Consider the following 19,605-nt stretch of genomic DNA (forward strand, 5'->3'; position numbering starts at 1 on the left):
TACTCCAGTAAAGCGTCAAGATAGGTGATCCGCGGTAGACAGAGTGGTGCCGTTGCGAAGAAGGCCCCATTCCATAAGGTCGCACAGCTACGTCAAAACTGAACGCTCCTATGGAACTTGTGTAAGTCAGACCCTGGGGATTCGGCCAGTAGGTTATTCGTGACATATTCTATCACATACTTGTTGCGAACAAAGTGAGTTGAACTCGTGGAGTGGATTTACCGCCACCTCTATATGTCTATCCGTCTATTCGTCATGCCAGTAATTTACATAACCAACCATGGCCAAACATGTCCAGGCAGTTTACTTCTCGCTCGACTCGGCCAGCATCTGAGCAATCGCTGGCTGGAAGGCCGCCGCCTTCTTAAAGTCTCCCAGGCGCACCCGCATGTGGTCAAACGCCATGAGCACCTCGCCGACGTTGGTGATATCGCGCTTGAGCGATTCGGACTTGACGTAACGCTGCGAAAAGTGCGTCAGCAGGGTGCGGCGGGCGCGCATCTTCTGTGCAACGCTCAAGGCCTCCTTCATGGTCGAGTGCTGCTTCTTCTTGGCGTGCGATCCCATGTCGTCGTCAAAGGTGCACTCGTGGATGAGGAGGTGCGCGCCGTCGCACTCGCGCGCAAAATCGTCCGAGGGCCTGCAGTCACCCGAGTAGGCGATGCGGAGGCCCGAGGTGAGCTCAATCTGCACTGCGTCGGAGCGCCAGCAGTGGGTGACGGGAATACGTTTGACGGAGGCGAGGCCGAAGTTGTTATCGCCCATTTGGTCGGCCGTCACGACCGGCAGATCGCCCGTGGGACTGCAGTTCACAAAGCGTAGACGATGGAAACCAATGTCTTCTACCTGTGAAACTTCCTCCAAGAGTGTGCGATATCTCCAGATGCACGAGATAGCCAGCTTGGCATTCCCGTCATCGATAGTGCTCTCATACCAGGCCTTGATGAGGCTAGGGGTGCCGAGGTGGTGATCGGCGTGAAGGTGACTGATGGCAATGCATCTCAAGTCACGGAGGATTTTAGCCGTCTCTTCGTCACCAAAGAGTCGTCGAATCTGGCCGAGCGTCCCTTCACCGCAGTCAAGTAGATAGTTTCCGAAACCAGGGACACGAATCAGCGTCGCGGAGACGTTGCGGTACTTGCCAGGGCATGAAGACCCCGTTCCAAGTGGAATGATTTCAGCATCCCTATTGGGCATATCTGCCTCATCCTCCTCGATTCCTCGGAGGAATTCAGGGTCGGACGTCTCCTCCTGGGCCTTGCGTGCGAGATCTAGGATCGTGTCGTTCACCCCCTTGGCCGCTTCGAGTAGATTTGGAAAGGGAGCTATTTTGCCAGCATCAAGGTTAACGCGAGGCATGAGCACGGTCTTGTGACCAATCCGCCCAAGCTCCACCTGGGGGCCCTTGGGGGCCTCTCCTTTGACTGCATTCTCGTACTTGAGCAGAGTGAATCGCTCGGGGTCAATACGGCGGAGCTTGGTCTGAAGCTCTCCGGGACCGGCTAGAGCAATCATGTTGGGACAAGTATCGCTAGCGCAGAAGATGTGCTTAATCTTTGGGTGGTCTTGTACGAACTTTTTGATTCGAACATCGTTGGCCATTCCAGATCCCAAGATCCAGTACATGGAGACAATGTCCGACATCAAGTCAGAATTGGACCACTCAGGTCTCTCAATGAAGGAGTCGAGAAAGTCGCGAGACTCAATATCCGCAACAATGAATCCCTTTCCGGGCTGGGGGTCGCCCAGAACCATCTCGGGTGTCACGGTGCCGTCCGTCCCTTCGACGGCGCAGCCTGCCGTCAGAAGCTTGAAGTCTTGTACCTTGACGCCAAGCTTCTTTGCTGCACTAGGATTAAACTTGCCTCGGCGCTCATGGCATTTGACAATATAGGACATAGATATCTCACTATATGTCGTCCGAGGGAGAGGAGTGTGCTTCAGGTTGATGTATTCGCTCGGGTCGATAGTGTCGTCCTTTGTTGGCAGTACCCAGACAGTCTCTTCTGGATTGGGGAGTTCAGCACCAGTATCTGCAAAAGGCCCAGTATAACGGGTCAAGTCTCTGTCTTTACGAACAAAGGCCGTGTCAGTGGACTTGATGAGACTGAGGTGCCTGGGTATCAAGACACCAGCGTTCCCTCCGAGTTGGCCATTGAACATAGCTTTCTCTACCATTATTGACGCGAGTGTTGGGTCCGACGGGCCTTCGACTGGTTTGAAGATGTTAACAGCTGACGAAGGATCCCCATTGTCGGGGCTCGCAAAGCGACGCTTCTGTGGGCTGCTTGAGCGGGTCCTTCGAACGGGGACCTTCCATACTCGAAGGCCATCGTCTTCCCAGTCGGGCTCGACCTGGCTTGGGTTATCAACCCTCGGATCCTCCCTATGTTCGAAAGTAGACACAGTGATAGGTTGTCGGAGAATGACAGGACGGCAGGCTGCCAGAGTGTGGCAGAGGTTGTCGCCTCCGTGGATGCCCAGGACAGTGTTTTGCGATTGTTCGAGCAGTTTTTGGCCCTTCCTTTCTCTCTCCGAGTTGAGCTGCGCAGTCTGCTCCTTGGATGACTCGATGGAATTCCCGACAGTGAGAACATAGCCGTACAACCCACCGATCTGGTTCCAGCTAAGACTGCCACTCAGAAAGACATGTTCGGTGCCTCCCATGCCTATGCGACGGGTATTGAAGGCTCTCTGGGTGCCCTCGGAGGGCCGACCGAAAACATATGCCCGTTTGTCGGTATGGACAAACAGACAGGTCCCAGGGGTGTCTGCGGTGGGCGCCGAAGCAATATCGACGTAGGTCGTCATTATTTCGTAGAGGTCGGTGTTCCCGCGTTGTAGGATAGGTTCTGGGATAAAGGAGACCTTATGCTGTCCACGTCGACGCGATAACGAGGGGGAGACGCTGAAGGGGCGCTCCTGTGGAAAATTGTGTCGAGGGTATCGGGTCGAGTTGGTCGAGCGGGTCGCAAGCGAAGAAGCAGAAGCGGCGAGACGCAACTGACGGCTAAGAGAAGGTAATAAATAACTGAGGCGCCGGCAGCCCCATCTTTCCATAAAGAAGGACTTACATAGACCAGCTATGGGAGCAGATCAGACCAAAGCGGGGACGCAGCTGCTGCATGAACAGTGCAATGCGCAGTGTACAATGTGCAGATGTACAGTGTAGCTGCCGCTCGATCTATCTGCCCCACGATGACTTTTTTTTGGTGTCGCGGCGAGTGACTCTGCGTTGCGCTAGCTTTCGGCGTGGCTGCGCGACGGGACGACCAATGACAACTACGTCATGAGGCTTACATAATGTCAGCAGCGCCTACCCTGGAGAATGCGACTGGAACCAGACAGCTGGCAAAAGGGTGGCTTTTGGGCTTTTGTTTAATTTGGCGTGGAGTGACTCATTCTAATATGGGATATGGTCACTTAAAACTGACCTCCAATCGAATCCTGCGGTGTGATGATACGGGGAGGACTCATCCAGAGCCAACTTGAAATGGTGGGGTAAAGTCCGTGATACGACGGAGGAATTATTGGAGTTGAACAAGTGGCCTTGAAAGGGATATTAGCTTATTATCATGCATTACGTCGACAGACGTCGTCCTACATAGCACATGTACTCACACACTAGATTATACGAGTTAGCGAACAATATTCATGCTATTTAGAATCTGACCTCTCCATGTAGGTACCCGGCCGGAAGCCAATGCCAGGCCGTTATCTTATCGCACCCCGCATCACGACAGCGCCGGATCGGATATCGGGATCTCGTCGTTGGCACTGCAGGAAATTATTTGGGAATATTCAGGATTGATATTTATGAGGAATTAAATCAATAAATATGCCAGAGTGTAGACTCAACGAGAAGACGCAGGATGTGATATGGATTTAATATGTGCAAGCAGAAACTAGATATCTCTACCTTGGATCCAAGCCCGAGAGTACTCATTATTGAAGTACGCTGAAGATCTTCGCCTCAATTATTTGCTCGCTCCTCGACTGCCGTCTCCCATCCCGACAGTGCCCCATCTCCACCACACCTCGCAATCCATGCTTATAAACCACCTGTAAAGCCGCACCAGCTCTCCTCTCCTGGGTCTGTTCCACTTGATTCGCTGCCTCTCGCACATGCATCTCCAGCGTGCTCGCCCCCTCATCACGACGCTCCTCGGCCCCTCAGTTCCCCTCGTCCAAAGAATCACCACCACCGTCGCAATGGCCGACAACATGAAGCGCAACCCGCACCCGGACTTCAAGTCCGTCGAGGCCTCGCGCCCTGAATGGGACACCCAGGCGCAGTTCCACTACACCAAGACGGCGGATCCCGAGTGGAAGTATGGCTCTGGCGCAAACGGCCTCGACCCCGCGGCCGCGTCCAAGAAGCACGTCGCCATCGACCCCCACGAGGCCGGACGCATCCCTGGCTTCAACTACAAGCTGATGATCTCGTCCATCGTCCCGCGCCCCATTGCCTTTGTCAGCACGCGCGCCGCCGACGGCTCGTCGACCAACCTGGCGCCCTTCAGCTACTTCAACATGGTCAACCACGACCCGCCGCTGTTCGTCATTGGAATCGCCAGCGGGCTGGAGCGTGCCAAGGACACGCTGCGCAACATTGTCGACACGGACGAGTGCGTCATCAACATCATCTCCGAGCCCTTCCTTGAGGCCGCCAACTCCACGAGCGCCAACGCCCCGTACGGCGTGTCGGAGTGGGAAATCTCCGGCCTGACCCCCGTGGAGGACTGCGAGACGGTCAAGTGCGCGCGCGTTGGCGAGGCTATCATCAGCATCGAGGCCAAGCTGGACACCGTCAAGGAGTACGAGAGCCGCGCAAAGCCTGGCAACAAGTCCGGGACTGTCCTCATCCTCGAGGGCACTCGCTTCTGGGTGAGGGAAGACGCCGTCAACGAAGAAAAGAACCTCGTCGACCCAGAGGTGTTGCGGCCCATCAGCCGTCTGGGTGGCATCACCTACGCCAGAGTGACCGAGGGTATCGAGCTTCCGCGGATGGATTTCGAAAAAGACGTTGGTGGTATGGACGGTTTTGCAAAGATCAAGCAGCAGACTCAGAACGGAACGAACGGCGAGAAGAGCTCGTAAGAAAAAATGTCATTTCGCATCATAAACTCTAGTATAGAAATAGATATAGACAACTGGAACCGACCGCGGGTAAATACATGGGACACAATCAAATAGTCCAGTCGATCGATCATAAACGTGAATATCCAACCAATTCACTTCCCAATCATGGTTGAACAGCATCTCCAACGAAATATCGAGACCAAGGCTCGAATGACAATCCCCGCTAAAGATAGAGCCCATCCGCAATCCGGTACCAGAATCCGGATACCCATGCATTCAGCTCTATATCTGAGAACTCTCTTTCACAAGTGAGGATAATATCTTCCTGCACCCGAAGGTCTTCCTTGAGTGACTTCATCCGCATCGTGAAGGCAAATGCGCCCTTGAAGGCAACGAATAGAACCACCAGGAGAAAGAAACAACCTCCAATGTCCCAAAAAGAGTTTTTGGGGTCAAACAGTCTCCATCCGCTCAAGACTCCTCCAAGCCCGAGCAAGACCATGCCGTAAAACCCAAACAGGTAGAGCACATGTGTGAGGGTCCTGAGATTCATCCCTAAAAAGCGATCTGCGTCGAGCAGCTCATGAAATCTGAAAATTCCTGGCTTCATTCTACTGCTGGTTAGAATGGATGCCGGGACTGGAAAAGCAGGGCACGTACTCGGCCGTATGAACAATGTTTCCAGATGTAAATTTACCGTGTCTCTGAGAAATTTGGCGGTAAATTGTTCCAAGTGAGGACTTGCGGTCAACCTCGCCGTGCTTGAAGTTTGAACTGAATGACTAGAAGCGCTGGTTCTCTGTAGCAATCCAAGCTTGGCTGAAACGGTTGCCGATGGGCTTTTTTATGTCCCTTGGGGCCTTGATGGAACAAGTCGTCAAGGTTGGTAGGGTTTGTCGAGGTCAAAGCATGCCAGCTCTGTACTCATCCCAATCAAGCTCGATCTGGGTGAGTAAATCATAGGTAGAAACTCTGTCCCGGCTTGGAGACGATGAACTCACAGCCCAGCTGCGCATCCTTCTCGTGGTCTAGCAACTCTTGCAGGATCGTTTCTCCTACTGGAGGCCCGTCTGATAGTTTGTCCTTGACGTGGATAATGATTACCTTGAGGCCCTCCAACTGTCTCTGTGGCCCGATGGTGGGGCTGAAACGCTCGGCTTCTCTCAATGAGAGCTCGGCGGTTGGGGTCGATAGGTGTGGCGTGTCCGGTCCGACAATGAGCGCTCCTTCACCCAGCATGGAGGACTTGATAGTCTTTGGAGAGACGGGGTCCTCCGGGGCCAGGCTTGGATTGGAGGGAACCCGGCGAGGGGCCTCATCGGCAAGGCTGCCCATGCGCTTCCGTTTCTTCATGGCGCGCAGTTTGCGGGCACCCTCAACTTCGGAAGCTAAGGTCCGCAGCTCCTCAATGACAAAAACGGGCTTGAGGTGGCCAAAGAGTCGGTCGTTGCATTGAGAGTCATCGTAGCTGCACTCGATGAAAATGGCACGGAGGTTGCCGGCAGCAATCTTGGGGGCAGCTTCTTGCCAGATCTGCAGATTCCTGGGACTTAGAGAGACACTGTCTGGCTCAACGTCGCCAAATATTAGCACCTCGCGGTGATTGCCTTGCTCCTGGATGAAATATGCACTCGAGTCGTAGACACATATCTTTTCCTGCTCGGCCTGAGGAGACCCTGGGCCAAATGCAGCTTGACTAAGCAGACTTGACGTCCTTAGAGGTGGTTGCGTCGGGAAGTTGTATACATCGCGTCTTGGGGTTTGGCTGGATCCATCATGGCTGCCGAAGCGAGTTGATGCACTTGAAGCCGAGCCTCGATGGCTGTGCCTTTCAATGCAGTGTCCATGACTCACGCTCCAAACTTTGATGAGAAGGCCATCGCAGATTTCAGAGTATCCTCTTCCTTCACCTTCGCCCAGCGCAGGGCTTCCGCCTTCCACCAACCTCAGGTATGTCAGCAACCCGGCACCGTTGTTCTCGTCACTCAAATTTGGCCAGATGACGTTGTTGAAGATGTGTGTCTTGAGGGCCTGAATGGTACTAGGAAGGGCGGCGACCTTTTTGGGACGGGTTCCGGGGAGGCCAGCGGTGTTGACGACGAAACCGGAGATGTGATCGAGGTGAGGATGGGTGATGAGGTACGTATCCACGAGACTGCGGGTGATGTGGGCGGCGTTGGCCGAAGCGGTGGTAAAGGGGAGAGGGAGGCCGGCGAAGGGGCCTGTGGCGAGAGTGAATGGCGGTTCAGGGGTTTCTGATGGCATGGCGGCCTCGATGAGTCGAGTGATGGAGGAGAGGTGGACACCGGCATCGACAGCGATCACGGAGCCTCTGCGCCAATCCTGTTCAACGGAGCGAACGAGAAAGGCAGTGGTATTTGACTCTTGAGGTCCACCACCAGAGCCCTAAGTGATTTGTTAGTGAAATGTCTTAAAGTCATGATGATTGTTATGGTGGTTGAATTAAGGTGGGGGGAGCAGTGGTAGGGCGGTGGACGTCGGCGCATCATGATAACCATTACCAGATCCTCCTCGATCTGGCGCATGCGCTCAATGTATGATAGGGCTGTTTAGGGTTGTTCCAGTCGTTGAGTGATGTCATTCCCGACATTGCCTCCGATGCAATGTGTCATGCGCTTGTCATGCCTCAGACGCAGGCCAGCCACATATGTAATAGGTAATACAAGACATGCAATCCACGAGGCGCAGAAAATAAACCAAACATGGTGTGAGATGCGAAAAAGGAAACACTAGACTGACCAAGACAATAACCTGCAGCGCAGGCTTCATCTCATCGTAACACATGGGCGAAAGAAGTTGGTGGTTGTTGCGACACTGTGGACGGTGAGCTGGCGGTTTATCCTGGACGGTGGTTGGCTTTGGTCAACGAGGTGCCGAGGTGCAGATGGGCCGCAGCGGTGGCTTTGATGGTGCAGACGGTTCAGACGGCGTTGACGTCGTTGCCTCAAGGGCAATTCGTCCGGATGCGGAGCGAAAAAGGGAATCTCCAACGGCGACATGCAGGTACGGGATGTCGTTGGGCTCTCCACAAGCCGGATTGGGGAATTGACGTCGTGGGTGGTAGTGGTGTAGTGAGTGGTTGGCGGCGGCGATGGTAGTGGTGGTAGTGCGGTGCTGTAGTGCTGTAGTGCTTGTGCTGCTGTGGTGATCAGGTTACGGGCGAAATGCGTGTGTGCGGCGAACCCGATGCAAGGTGATGTGATGCGCTGTGATGCGCTGTGATGCGATGCGATGTGATGCGTTACGATACGGGGCGATACCCGACAGGCTGGACGGGATGACGGATGAGTGTATTCGACAGGAATGGTTCGAGGTTGGTTGCGGCACGTGATGGAGCGCGATACAGATTGACGGGATGACGGGATGAGGCGCGAACCACGAACAGGATCGAAATAAAAAATCCGAGGCAGGAAGTTTTGAAACCTTGAGGTCGAAGATTGCTGGATGTCGACTGTGGGCTATTGGCTTTTGTCGTTCTGGATGCAGTGCGTGCAGCGAATCCGGGGTGCGTGCCAAGCAACAAAGAAGAGCTGGACTGTGCTGCGGATGCACCCCCAACAATAAGCAGTGATCGCGGGGCTGGTCATGCGTGTTTGTGCGTGTGTGTGTGTGTGTGGGCAAGGGAGCCGGATTGAAACGAAACAAGTGGCGACGAGACGAGAATGAGTTGAGAGCTCGAGCCGTGTCCGTTTCGATATGGTCGGATCTTAGCAGCGATCGGTACGGAGCACGGGGGAGTTGGTGGTGGGTGTGGTGTGGATATACGCCCGGCCGGTGAAGCAACTGTATTGTACAGCCCCCCCCAGGCTAAACCAAGGGCAGGTACCGAGTGCGTACCGTACGTAGCAATAAGTAATAAAACGGCCGGGGACGGAGACGGGACGGGGAGCGAGGCTTCTCCGTTGACAGGCAAAGGGCGAGAAATTCCCCGAGATAAGCAGCAAGATGAAGATGGTCTTTGCTTCGGATCCTGGGTAAAAGGTAGGTAGGAGAGGAGGGAGGAGTGAAGATGAAGTTGAAGCTGGAGGTAAAGATGAAGCTGGAGGTAAAAGTGACAAGACAATAGCCCGGGATTCCCGCTTCTTTTTGTAACTCCCGTCGTCTTTTCTCGCGCAGTCTCGCGCAGCTTCGCACATGGCCGACGCAGTCCAGCAAAGCAAGCAAGCAGCTCGTCCGTCTTCCTCTTGCTTGTGCCCTCCCCTCTCTGCCTCCATCATCCCTACCTACCCCGTCCGTCCTGTCTCCTCTCTCCGCCCAAAGCAAAAGCCCGCGAGCCCCCAAAGAACCAAAAGCACCAAAAGCAACCCCGGTCTGTTCGGGGCTGGCCCGCCTTTGGACAGGCCTGAGCTCCCAGGCCGCAGAGCTGCCCTAGCGTAGCGCTCCTTCTGCCAGTTAGCGCCCCTGTTTGCGCCCCATTGCCATCGGCGTTGCCGTGAGCCAAGTGTGAGCCTGTGAGCTATAGTGGAGTGTTGAGCCATCCGGACTGCAGACCGGACTGCAGACCCTGGCCACTCAGCACGAGCTCCAGAAGCTTGACTTTCTGGTCTGCATCTGCGGCTGCATCTGCATCTGCATGGGTCGTTAGTTGTTGGTCGTGGCTCGTTCGCCGCGGCGGGAGAGCGTCCCTCCTAATCCACTAGAGTGAGTCCGTCTGTCAGTCTGTCTGTGTCTCTGTCAGCCCAGCATCCCTCTCTCTGAGCTAACGCCCTCTTCCCGCCAGCCCGCCGCCTGCCAGCCCTGCAGCCGTCCGTGGCTCGGCCAGCTTAGTCTTGAGTCTCTCGACATCGTAAGTGGGTTCTGCGTCTTGCTGCCTTCCTAGACGGTCCCGGGTGGATAACGGCTGGTTGCCTCGGCGCATGAAAACGGCCACGGCCACGGCTTCCCTCCGCCCTGAGTCTCATTCCTTTGTGGCGGTTCGTCCTGGCATGCGTTTGCTCCTGAGGCTGACATGCGGATATGCAGGGCTTGCGTGTGAGGTGAGGTGCATGTTGAGGGGCTGGCTGCTCCAAGACCCCGTCATACACGTCACCTTGTTGTTCCCGCCCACCCATAATCTGTCACTCTTCACGTTGCACCAAGAACACGCATGCATTGTTGATTTGGAATTTATTAGGAGTATTGCTATTCGCTCACAGGTACGAGCTCCTTCGCTAACTTTTCCTTCCCTAAAGCCCCAGCTTGACCAAGAATCCTACCACTGGCACCATCAAAGAGTATATCATCATTATCGTAAGATTGAGGGTGAAGTTGTGTGTGCGAATAGAAATATTCTTTATTATTTGCTGGTTGATGCCTGCATCTCTAAATAGCCCAGCCTTTGTTGTCCCATCTGGCCATCTGGTCATTGAGCCATTGATGCCAAGACAACTCTACACAAATCTAGATACCGTTCTAACAAAGAATGGACAACCGCTAGTGCTCGCTATGCCATGCTATAATTCGAAATGTGACGAAGGATGAAGCTAGAGGAGGCACAAAACCGACAAGAAAGACAAGAAAGACAAACGTATTTGCCAACTCAGTTCGTGGAGGGTGTCCAGGCCAGCTGAGCCAAGAGAGGGGGGGAAGCAAACCAAGATCTGCAACAACTCGCGGCACTTGCCCGGCAAAGACACTCGTCTTTTGGAACCGTTGACCTCTAGGCGAGGATTCCACGCTGGAGCCTCCTAGGGTCATCCCCGCTGCACCACGTCCGGCGGCGGCAGCCAAGTTCGCCCGCGCGTCTTTTCAGCATCTCGTTGAACTTTCGTAGGCCCGCATCTGCCTCATCCCCCTCGCTGATACGGACACGCTTGTGCGCTCGCTTGTATATTCGTGGGCCGGCGAACTCGTCGCTTGGATCGGGCAAACAGTCACAGTCAGAGTCAGAGTCAGAGTCGTCGTCCTCGCCGTCGTTTCGCGCCCGCTTCTTGCCGACAAGCTTCTTGCCTCTGACATCTGGGCCAGAGCTGCCTCTGCCGTCTGAGCTAGAGCTGACGTCTGAGCCCCGCGGAGGTGGTGGGGGCATCAACAGGCGGTCCTCTGGGTAGGTTGCTTGAGCTAGCAGCTGCATCGAGGGTGCTGGGATTGTCTCGTCGTTCGCCCCCTGGGCCATTCGTGCAGCAGTGTTGTTGCCAAAGAGGTTGGTGTTCGCATTCATCCCGTGTGCCATCATCATTTCCTTGGTTACTTGCTTTTCCAGCCGCTTTTGCTCCCTCTCCTTGTTGTTTTCAGCGACCCATAAGCCCAGGTTTCCTTTGTGACAGTCAGCCGTCTTTTTCACCTTTGTTTGCTTCTTGTTGAAGCGCTTGTCCCGGGTCATCTGACGAGTAACCGATTGAGCTGTTAGGTGATGATTGAAGAGCGCCTGCGAAAGCGACTCTTCCTCAGGACGAGGCATCATCTGTGGACCTATCTTCAACTGCCTTTTAATCCAAGGCATGAAGGTCTGCTCAACGATATGTTTGTCCGGGTGTCGGTTTAATGCCATAGGGTTCTTCTCCTCTTTCGGGAGGACTCGGACGTCTGGGCGGAGAGCACCTTTGTGGTAATATTGCGCAGGGTCGAAGCACCGCTCGAAGCACCAGAGATGCATTGCTCCAGCGATATGGAAGGGGTCTTTGTCGCCATTTTTGGTGAGCAAAGAGTATTCGTCGAAGACCACGCGATGCCAGCCCGGGCCGATATTCTTGCTTAGAACCGGACATCCACTATAACGACACGAATGATCTCGACCGATCATTCGTGAGTTGCACTGTGCCGGGTGATGCTGAACCCAGAGACGCAGTTGTCGAGGGCAATATTCGAAGTAATTGCGCAATTGGTCTGCATTGAACGTTAGGCCACTAGTCAAGTGACCATACGCGTCATAGGAGAAGGTAGTACCATCAATCTCCCACGGTTGGGGCATTTCCATAGGTTTTGTGTAGAACTTGGACGGGTCAGCGATTTTGAGTTTGTTTGCCTTGTCTCCGCGCGCATAGCTGATTTTGTCACCTGGGTTAATTTGATTGTTGTTGTTTTCATTACCAAGGGTCTCTGAGTCAGAATCATAATTAACACTGGAAACATAGTGGCCAGTAACTGGGGAATAGTTCCTGCTGGGTTGCTGCGCTCCGTAGAGCAGGTTTTGGGTATTGTCCGGGAATCGGTTCGGCTGAGGAACTTGGCCCATAGGGGTGTTCCATGTATTCTGGGTTTGAACATAGCCATTGGTATACCGGTTGTCGGGTAGCGGTGGTTGCCAACTCGGGAGATACATTTGATCACCATGAGCGCTAACGCTGGTAAAGCTCTGCTGTGGGGGGTAGGGATTTTGCGCCGTTGGGTAGAAGCTATTGGCCGCATAATTCATAGAGGGGGGCCCTAATAGGTTGTGCCCAGGGGGAGCAAGTCCAGGGTGTGTCTGAGTTGGAGGTGCTGGTGTTGGTGCTGGTGTTAGAGGATCAGACAGAAGAGGATCAGACAGAAGAGGATCGGACAGAAGAGGACCGGACAGAAAAGCATTGAGGTTCAAGGATCCGCCCGGCGAGACTGCCCTAGACTGTTCCTGCTCAGGCAACAGAAAACTACCCAGTTCTGGGAGCAGGGTGGTGCGATTGCCAGTAGGTACTCCGTCGAGATGGTCGGTAGGCGCTTCCTCGTAATAGTCGGTAGGCGCTTCCTCGTAATAGTCGGTAGGCGCTTCCTCGGTAGGCGCTCCGCCGTTATCGGGAGATAAATCCGAGGGGATACTGAAGTCGAAATCATTTCCCGACTTATCGTCGTGACTCAGCATCCCGGCGTTGGCCGCCGCAGCGCTACCCGGTAGGTACGGATTCGAGTCCATCTCGGGAACAGTCGTGGTGGGACCCAGAAGGTGACAGTTTGTTGTTCGGTTGTGGATGTGGATGGTGTTCAAATGGCTAGACAGTTTGCGCTTTCTTGTCCCAAACAAATGAAATCCGAACAGTCTAAGAGCAGCCCGGTAAGATTTATATTACTCTGCTGGACATGGATAGATCCAAGTCCACACTGCCGAGTTCACGGCTTTGTTCCTGGGACGCTTTGGATGCCGAACAAAGCGACATGTTAACACGAGTAACGACATGTTCATCATTTGGATAACTATGGAACACTAATTTGTTACAAAGAACATGAGACTGATTGGGCTTTGTTCAGGGAAATACTGAACAAGGAAAATATATTTGGACGACCTGAAACGTCAAATGGGCACATTGAACGAGCACTAAGAATCCCTGGTCGATTGTTAGTGACCGTTGCAGAAAGTAGGGAGATTCAACAAGAGATGAATGGTGGCGGGTTTGTATCAGGAAAAAAAACATTGTTTTCGACAGCAAGTGTTCAGAACAGGTCTGTGTTATGTGTCTCTCATCATGCAAACAGGTGGCTGAGGCTGGAGTTGGAAATAAACGACTTACCATTGTGATCCTGCGGACCAATGTTCGACCTGGACTTGTTAATTCTAGGTTAGAGACGTCGGGATAGCATCAGATCCCCATGGACACAAGCGTTGAGACCGATCCAATTGAACGAGAGCGTGAGCTCAGAGACAAAGCGTTGCCTCATCTGTGATTCGTAGAGTTGAGATCATTGTGATAGCAGTGATATACTGCCAGCGTAGAGGAGCTCGCACATTCTCCTCGTTGACATGTGTGGTCATGGTGAAGGGAGAATGAAAAATCTAGAGCATCGCAAAGTTGACCAGGAAGAAAAAGAGTGGGCACGGAGCTCGGGGCAACAGTCTCCGGGCTCAGTCTGGAGCCGCCAAATGCTGCCTTACGTAAGGACAACCGTTGTCTCTGTGGCACCCCTGTCAAATCCTGTCACACGTCTTCGAGAATACAGAATGTATCCAGCCTTGAATCTTGTCGCCGAGCATTCCTCTGGAGCCTCATAAACCGGTCTTGGAGACCAAATTAATTTGGAATACAGTAGCTGAGGCGTCGATCCGGCACGCCAACCCGTTTTAGCCTTGCTGATGCTCGGTGGCAAAGAGCTCGACATTGAATATTTCCCGAATAGGCCTGTGGCTGAGGAATGGTTGCACGTCCGGGGGTCGCCAACGCGGATTCAGGTGATAAACTTGGGACAAAAATATCCTGTTCATGCCCGGGGTTGCCAGTCTGGGAAGAGCGATCGTTGAGAGTGCAATCAAGCGATGGTCATGTGTATGGAGAGTTGAGGATAATTGACCTTCAATACCTTGGGTAAAGCGACCACGAGGCTTCATCTATACTTCAGGCAGCGCTCAGCGGCCCAGTCGCTTTGCAAGTGATGTTTATGCCCTGAAGAGGCCGAGAAAGGCGCTCATCAGGGAGCACCGATAGTGACTTTCAGGACCTCTCAGCCGTCCAACCAAAGCCACTGCAACACACCTAAGTGTCCCATAGACAAGTCACCCGGCCCAACCAACTGTACGTGACCTGGTACACCTGATCGCGCGAGCCTGACGAGGGCTGAATTTTGGAGCCAATAATGGCAATTAGAATTAAACTGCGGACATTATGATGGGTGTGACGTTTAGAGTGGTGCATACTAGTAGAGGCTGAAGGTGGTGAAAAGAGTCTCCGCCCATTGAAAGGTCGAAGTTAACTCATATATAATAAAGTTAATATAAGTACAGAAGAATATTACATGTCTTTCCGAGTTAACATAACATGGCCCCTGTTGACTTAATACACCGCTCTGCATCGTCCACCGCCAGAGCAGACAGGAGGATCCCGGCTGGGATACTTTGTCTCTCTAACTACAATTGTTCGTGTGCTGGTGACAACATCGCCACACACGGTCGTTGTGATGTTGTCAGTCTGAGTAGTATAGACAGTCTCAGTGGCGGGCGCGGGAGTCACATTGATGGTGACAGTAGCAGGAGTTGGCGCAATAGTGGTGGTGGTGTCCTCAAAGATTGTGCGTGTCGATGTAGCGGTGGTTGTTGATGTTGTAGTAGATCGATCAGCCGTGACCGTGATCGTCTCCGTAGTAGTCGGTGTAGTCGTGACCGTGGCTTCCACGTCGGAGCAGACCGTGGTAGTCAGGACATCGGGGAATTCAGTCGAGATGTCAGTGACCGTGCTGGTCTCGTATGCAGTTGAGACTGTTGTAACAGTGTCCGTAGGAGTAGCAGCAGTAACAACCTCGGTCTCGGTGTTTGTGATCGTCTCCGTCTCTGTGTCCGAGTCGTAGCTGCAAGTTGTAGTTGTTGCCGGGTCGGGGGTAATGGTGTCAACTTCAGTCGTGACAACTGTAGCTCCAAAGTTCTCGGTAGATGTGACAGTGGTCTGCATAGTGATGGTGCCACTGGCAATTGTTGTTGTCGCGGGTGCATCGCAGTTCAGCGTAGCACGCTTCTTGATCCCGCCTGATTGCTCACCCGGGACACAGAAGCGGGACACGGTCGAAGTGAAGACGACAGTCTCAGTGACAGTGCGAGGAGCGTCTGTTGTAGTGAAAATACTGGTAACAGTACCGGCTGGCAGAGTCTCGGTTGTGGTCGACCTGTCAGCGTAGACCGTGATCTCCTCCGGGTCTTCTCGAATAGTTTGAGTCAAGTACTCAGTCGTAGAGGTACACTCGCCGGCAGTCTCGATGTATGTTGACGGATCGGGAGTCGTTGTGCTTGTGACGGACTCGGTGCTCTCGGGAGCAGCCTCGGTCAAGGTTCCAGTGGTGCAGAGACTGGTCGATGTTTCTTGTGCAACGCTCGAAGTGGATGTCGTAGTTTCTGTACTAGTTTCCGTGACGCTGTCGGTTTGAGTAGTAATTTCGGCGTCTGGCGTAGTCGTGGTAGTTGACGTCTCAGTATCAGTCTGGGTCTCGGTCACAGTCCCGTCGACACAGCGGCTGCTCGTTGTTACGAGGGCCAGTGTTGAGGACGTTGTGATAGTGTTGGTTATGTCGCTCGAGATACTCAACGTATCAGTGGCAGTTTGTGTGGCAGTTGCTAGTGAGTACACAGTGCTCTGAGTATTAACTGCAAACGTGATTCTTTGAGTCGTTGTTGTTGACAGGGCAGCTCGATATCCTAAATGGGTAACGGTCACTGAAGAGCCAGGCTTAAAACTTTTGGTAAGAACCAAGAACGTGAGTGAGACGGTTTGAAGCGAGTTCGGGACTACAGTCGATCCCTGATTTGGAAGTTGGCCTGTGGTGGTCGAAACAACACCATTGGCCATGGTGAACGCAACATTTGCTCTCTCAACCTCTTGATAGCAAGGACTAAATACCCCCCGTTAGTCTGTACCTCTGCCGACCAGAAGGTAAAGGACTCACCAAACAACAAATGCGATGGAAAAAAGGTCTGAACCAAGGGGACTGAACACACAAGCTCCATCCTGACTTTGGGCGTATGATGGAATCAAGGTGTCACATGCGTATTGGCCACAGTCAGCGGCTGCAAGACCCAAAAGACATGCCCAAAGGGCGAAAAGGTATGAAGCAATCATGGCTTCTGGTTTAAACGAGTGTATGTAATGAACGACGGTCGGGGTTGAAAGAAGGACAGAACCCCGTAAAGCTGTGGTTGATCATAGATATATGACTCTCTGGTCGGCAAACCGTCGCGTGGGTCCGCTGCCAAACGTCGGAGCACATGTCCTGGTTGACTCTAGTCAGGGATTTCGAGGCTATTGAATATAGCTTCCAGCCACGTTCGATAGTTTATCCAAATGCATCACGTATCTGGACCCATTTAGCGCCCATAAACGTGGATAGCCGCTAATCTGGTGGAGGCCACGCGTTGTGTTTTTCTCAACTTTCAATGCTTCCGTTGGTATGTTCTATATTCTTGGCCAAAAAGGGAGCCCTCCATATGCAATTGCTTCTTGCAATGTGACGATAGAAGTGAGGCAATCATGAGATTGGAAGCAATATGCTTGTTCATCACCTCCTTGTCTACAAATGAGTAGAGCATGATCCTGTGGAGAACTATTACCTGGAAGCTAAGCAAAAGGTGTGGAGAACGAATTCCTGCATCAGTCACGTTATTTCCTGTGCAGGTCCAAGGAGTTGTTTTGTTTTGTACTGTGGACATGCTCATCAGGACGGAGACATCGGATCCCATCATCCCCATTTTCGGGTCACTCAGCTGCTCCAGCGACAGCCACCAACTCGATAAACCCTTGCACCTTGCACCTTGCTCCATCTCGGTCAGGAATCCCCTGAACCCCGGGCGTGTGGAAGATGCTTGTTTGGGGAGTCAATACCCACCCAGATCCGCCGAAGCTGAGCGTTTACCTGATTAAGTACTGAGGGTCCCACTGCTCCACTAACAGGCATACGAAGACCAACCTCGCTCCCCCTGTCGCTATCCGTAAAGAAGCAGGAGTAAAATGACAGGAGCATTTTTCTAGCCGATCATGAGATGAGTGCCTAACGCTTGTATTCATCGGGCTTGGTACCACTGCTGAGGCTATCACTGGCTCGTTCCATTTGGAAGCGAGGCCGTGAAATCCCCATTTGATTCTGGGTCGATTGCCAAGAGCAATAGAATCCCCGCTGTGGGTTGCTCATCCTCCTCCGCACTCCTTTCTGAAATGTCTGTTCAGCCGCACAACCACAATGATGATCGACTTCGCTGGTTTTGGACGTCTTTATGTGACTGGAATTTTTGACTCAGACTCTCCAATGAGTATTTACATGTGCTGACGTATGCCGCGCTAACAATCGGAAGTGGCTTTCTTCCCGCATTCTTCAGCCGTTCCGGAAAAAAAGTAAGTTAGGGTGGCGTCGCTGGTGAAAATTCAATCTCTACACTAATTTTAGCCTGCCACATTGGACAACCAGAGGCACGCCTAAACTTCGAAATAATGTTCCACACGACATCAGACGTCAAATGGCCTCGCATCTGCTCATATGCGGTCCTGAACTCTGATTTTACTGAGTATCCATCGACCGTTGCGAAATGGGATTCTTATTTTATGGACACCGGTCACTTGACATTTTGATTTGACCGCGGCCTCGTCAACCAGCCCACGCCCTCATGGCTACATGACCTGAATACAATTATTCTAATGATAGATTTTAGTTGCCTAGGTAATGGGGAGAATTAATTGGCAAATTTTGCTAGTGGTAAGTATTGCAGATTTAACTGGGAGACGGTGACATTTGCAATTTGTCCTCCCTTTCCTGGATTGCGAGAGTATCGGGGGGGGACTAATGGACAATGATAAGCTTTAGTTGTGCTCCTTTAGCAATTGCAAGAGCAGAATTGTACATCTCGAGATTGATTTCTCCCTTCCGCATAGTAAGTTAACTCGTCTATACCCCGGTAATACTGGAAGACTTGCCCTTGGTGTCGATTTCACTGAGTTAGATGCACAAATAGATCGGCATCGAGGGAGCTAGGAGACACAAGCCATTAGGTCATTAGCCGCATTAAAAAAGTCAACGACTTTTCAAGTGCCTCGGTTGTACTCCGTAAATGTAGCCTCATCATGTCGAGCTGAGCGGATAGTTTCGTTAACTCCGTCCTCACTGAACATAAGGCAACCGCCCACAGTTATGGTAGGATCCAACGGATCAAAGACCGAAGGCGTACCATCAGCAAGAATATGTTGGAGCCTTTTGCTGTCTCCGAGGTGAATATTGTCAGGAGTTGAAGACGTTGGCCAAGCTGGCAGGTTGTGCCGCTTCTAGACGGAACCCGTAATCAAGACTCTCACCACGCTCTCTCTTCAACATGATCATACTTCGCGGGATATTTGCCTAAAAATTAAAGCGCTTGTATTGTCTCACCATTCTGAGCCTGCAGATGGGTCCAAGGGCAACGGTGAGCGCCATGTCCATTTCGTTCTCATAAGTTCTGGTACTCCCCATTGTTTGCTTCAAGATAATGCCATACCACCTCGTAGTCAAAAGTTTCGTACATGCGTCATTCTGCCGCAGCGTACCAACATGAATTACCCAAGTCAGGATGGCTGATATCGTGCGTGAGTTAAGGAGCCCGGGCATGGAAATGGCTCTGCAAGCGAGGTGGAGTTCATAACTGAAGTAACGCGCTTAAAAGGTTCGGCCCATCGAATATTTTCTGGAGACTCCAGCCTTCTTGAAATGCGGCAGTGTCGCCCCAGGAGAGATGCGCATATTGAAAGGGCCATTTCCCCATGCATGTTTGGCATCATCGTGGGGAGCGATAAAGATAATGGAAGGAGCCAGTATATCAAAGCTGCTCTCTCATCCCGTGTATTGCCGTGCGTCTATCCGCGTATTCACTGCGGCTAGCGTCGAATTGTCTAGAAGGGCCGGAGTGTTCTGCTAACTTACTAAAGGATCTGGCATTTCCTCGAAGCAAACCCTCTTGCCCTTAATATTGACAGGAAGATGTTATGGCCATAAGGATATCGGACAAGAAAGATTCCTCGAGGATGGTATTCAACAGGGCGACGTAGGCCAGCAGCAAGAACGATGCCATTTTTGACCGGGATCTTGATGGTTTAACTTAAATGGTGTAGCAACAAGACTCGGAAGGCAGTCTTAGAAACCGTCCAACTGTGCAGGTCCGAGGACGAATTCCTTCTCCGTCGG

General features: G+C 52.6%; 8 protein-coding genes across 8 annotated transcripts; 2 read left to right on the plus strand and 6 right to left on the minus strand.

Annotated features, from left to right (window-relative positions):
- Positions 1-195: 195 nt before the first annotated feature.
- BGZ61DRAFT_439634 (uncharacterized protein) lies at positions 196-3,348 on the minus strand. The gene is made up of 2 exons (XM_046244377.1): positions 3,075-3,348; positions 196-3,010 (listed from the first exon to the last, which is right to left on the minus strand). The coding sequence occupies exons 1-2, from the start codon at positions 3,125-3,127 to the stop codon at positions 304-306; spliced, it is 2,760 nt and encodes a 919-aa protein (XP_046112916.1). The 5' UTR covers positions 3,128-3,348; the 3' UTR covers positions 196-303.
- Positions 3,349-4,003: 655 nt separating this feature from the next.
- On the plus strand, positions 4,004-5,184 carry BGZ61DRAFT_439635 (uncharacterized protein). The gene has a single exon (XM_046244378.1). It carries the CDS (start codon positions 4,126-4,128, stop codon positions 5,098-5,100), a length of 975 nt encoding a protein of 324 aa, XP_046112917.1. The 5' UTR covers positions 4,004-4,125; the 3' UTR covers positions 5,101-5,184.
- Positions 5,185-5,202: 18 nt separating this feature from the next.
- Positions 5,203-5,890, minus strand: BGZ61DRAFT_28379 (uncharacterized protein). Its single transcript, XM_046238493.1, has 2 exons — positions 5,743-5,890; positions 5,203-5,693 (listed from the first exon to the last, which is right to left on the minus strand). Exon 2 carries the CDS (start codon positions 5,690-5,692, stop codon positions 5,306-5,308), a length of 387 nt encoding a protein of 128 aa, XP_046112918.1. The 5' UTR covers position 5,693; positions 5,743-5,890; the 3' UTR covers positions 5,203-5,305.
- BGZ61DRAFT_28378 (cAMP phosphodiesterases class-II-domain-containing protein) lies at positions 5,891-8,286 on the minus strand. Its single transcript, XM_046238492.1, has 2 exons — positions 7,843-8,286; positions 5,891-7,488 (listed from the first exon to the last, which is right to left on the minus strand). Exons 1-2 carry the CDS (start codon positions 7,885-7,887, stop codon positions 6,040-6,042), a joined length of 1,494 nt encoding a protein of 497 aa, XP_046112919.1. The 5' UTR covers positions 7,888-8,286; the 3' UTR covers positions 5,891-6,039.
- Positions 8,287-9,790: 1,504 nt separating this feature from the next.
- BGZ61DRAFT_28390 (uncharacterized protein) lies at positions 9,791-10,577 on the plus strand. The gene has a single exon (XM_046238494.1). It carries the CDS (start codon positions 9,960-9,962, stop codon positions 10,410-10,412), a length of 453 nt encoding a protein of 150 aa, XP_046112920.1. The 5' UTR covers positions 9,791-9,959; the 3' UTR covers positions 10,413-10,577.
- On the minus strand, positions 10,578-12,910 carry BGZ61DRAFT_544470 (uncharacterized protein; the record flags this gene model as incomplete). Its single annotated transcript, XM_046255273.1, has 1 exon — positions 10,578-12,910. One exon carries the CDS (start codon positions 12,908-12,910, stop codon positions 10,742-10,744), a length of 2,169 nt encoding a protein of 722 aa, XP_046112921.1. The 3' UTR covers positions 10,578-10,741.
- Positions 12,911-13,009: 99 nt separating this feature from the next.
- BGZ61DRAFT_439641 (uncharacterized protein) lies at positions 13,010-13,746 on the minus strand. The gene has a single exon (XM_046244379.1). It carries the CDS (start codon positions 13,503-13,505, stop codon positions 13,239-13,241), a length of 267 nt encoding a protein of 88 aa, XP_046112922.1. The 5' UTR covers positions 13,506-13,746; the 3' UTR covers positions 13,010-13,238.
- A 796-nt stretch (positions 13,747-14,542) lies between these two features.
- BGZ61DRAFT_439643 (uncharacterized protein) lies at positions 14,543-16,569 on the minus strand. Its single transcript, XM_046244380.1, has 2 exons — positions 16,354-16,569; positions 14,543-16,299 (listed from the first exon to the last, which is right to left on the minus strand). Exons 1-2 carry the CDS (start codon positions 16,524-16,526, stop codon positions 14,757-14,759), a joined length of 1,716 nt encoding a protein of 571 aa, XP_046112923.1. The 5' UTR covers positions 16,527-16,569; the 3' UTR covers positions 14,543-14,756.
- Positions 16,570-19,605: the final 3,036 nt, after the last annotated feature.

The sequence above is a fragment of the Ilyonectria robusta genome (genome assembly GCF_021365365.1).
Source record: "Ilyonectria robusta strain PMI_751 chromosome Unknown BGZ61scaffold_1, whole genome shotgun sequence".
Classification (NCBI taxonomy): Eukaryota; Fungi; Ascomycota; class Sordariomycetes; order Hypocreales; family Nectriaceae; genus Ilyonectria; species Ilyonectria robusta.

Excerpts from the sequence above, each read along its gene's own strand:
- BGZ61DRAFT_439635 (XM_046244378.1), top strand. The coding sequence starts at position 4,126 with ATGCATCTCCAGCGTGCTCGCCCCCTCATCACGACGCTCCTCGGCCCC.
- BGZ61DRAFT_28378 (XM_046238492.1), bottom strand. The coding sequence starts at position 7,887 with ATGTGTTACGATGAGATGAAGCCTGCGCTGCAGGTTATTGTCTTG. Across the intron at positions 7,489-7,842 it reads CGCTGCAGGTTATTGTCTTG|GGCTCTGGTGGTGGACCTCA; the intron begins GTCAGTCTAGTG and ends CAAATCACTTAG.
- BGZ61DRAFT_28379 (XM_046238493.1), bottom strand. The coding sequence starts at position 5,692 with ATGAAGCCAGGAATTTTCAGATTTCATGAGCTGCTCGACGCAGATCGC.
- BGZ61DRAFT_439643 (XM_046244380.1), bottom strand. The coding sequence starts at position 16,526 with ATGATTGCTTCATACCTTTTCGCCCTTTGGGCATGTCTTTTGGGTCTT. Across the intron at positions 16,300-16,353 it reads TCCATCGCATTTGTTGTTTG|TCCTTGCTATCAAGAGGTTG; the intron begins GTGAGTCCTTTA and ends GGGGGTATTTAG.
- BGZ61DRAFT_28390 (XM_046238494.1), top strand. The coding sequence starts at position 9,960 with ATGAAAACGGCCACGGCCACGGCTTCCCTCCGCCCTGAGTCTCATTCC.
- BGZ61DRAFT_439641 (XM_046244379.1), bottom strand. The coding sequence starts at position 13,505 with ATGGTAAGTCGTTTATTTCCAACTCCAGCCTCAGCCACCTGTTTGCAT.
- BGZ61DRAFT_439634 (XM_046244377.1), bottom strand. The coding sequence starts at position 3,127 with ATGCAGCAGCTGCGTCCCCGCTTTGGTCTGATCTGCTCCCATAGCTGG. Across the intron at positions 3,011-3,074 it reads TGCTCCCATAGCTGGTCTAT|CCGTCAGTTGCGTCTCGCCG; the intron begins GTAAGTCCTTCT and ends ACCTTCTCTTAG.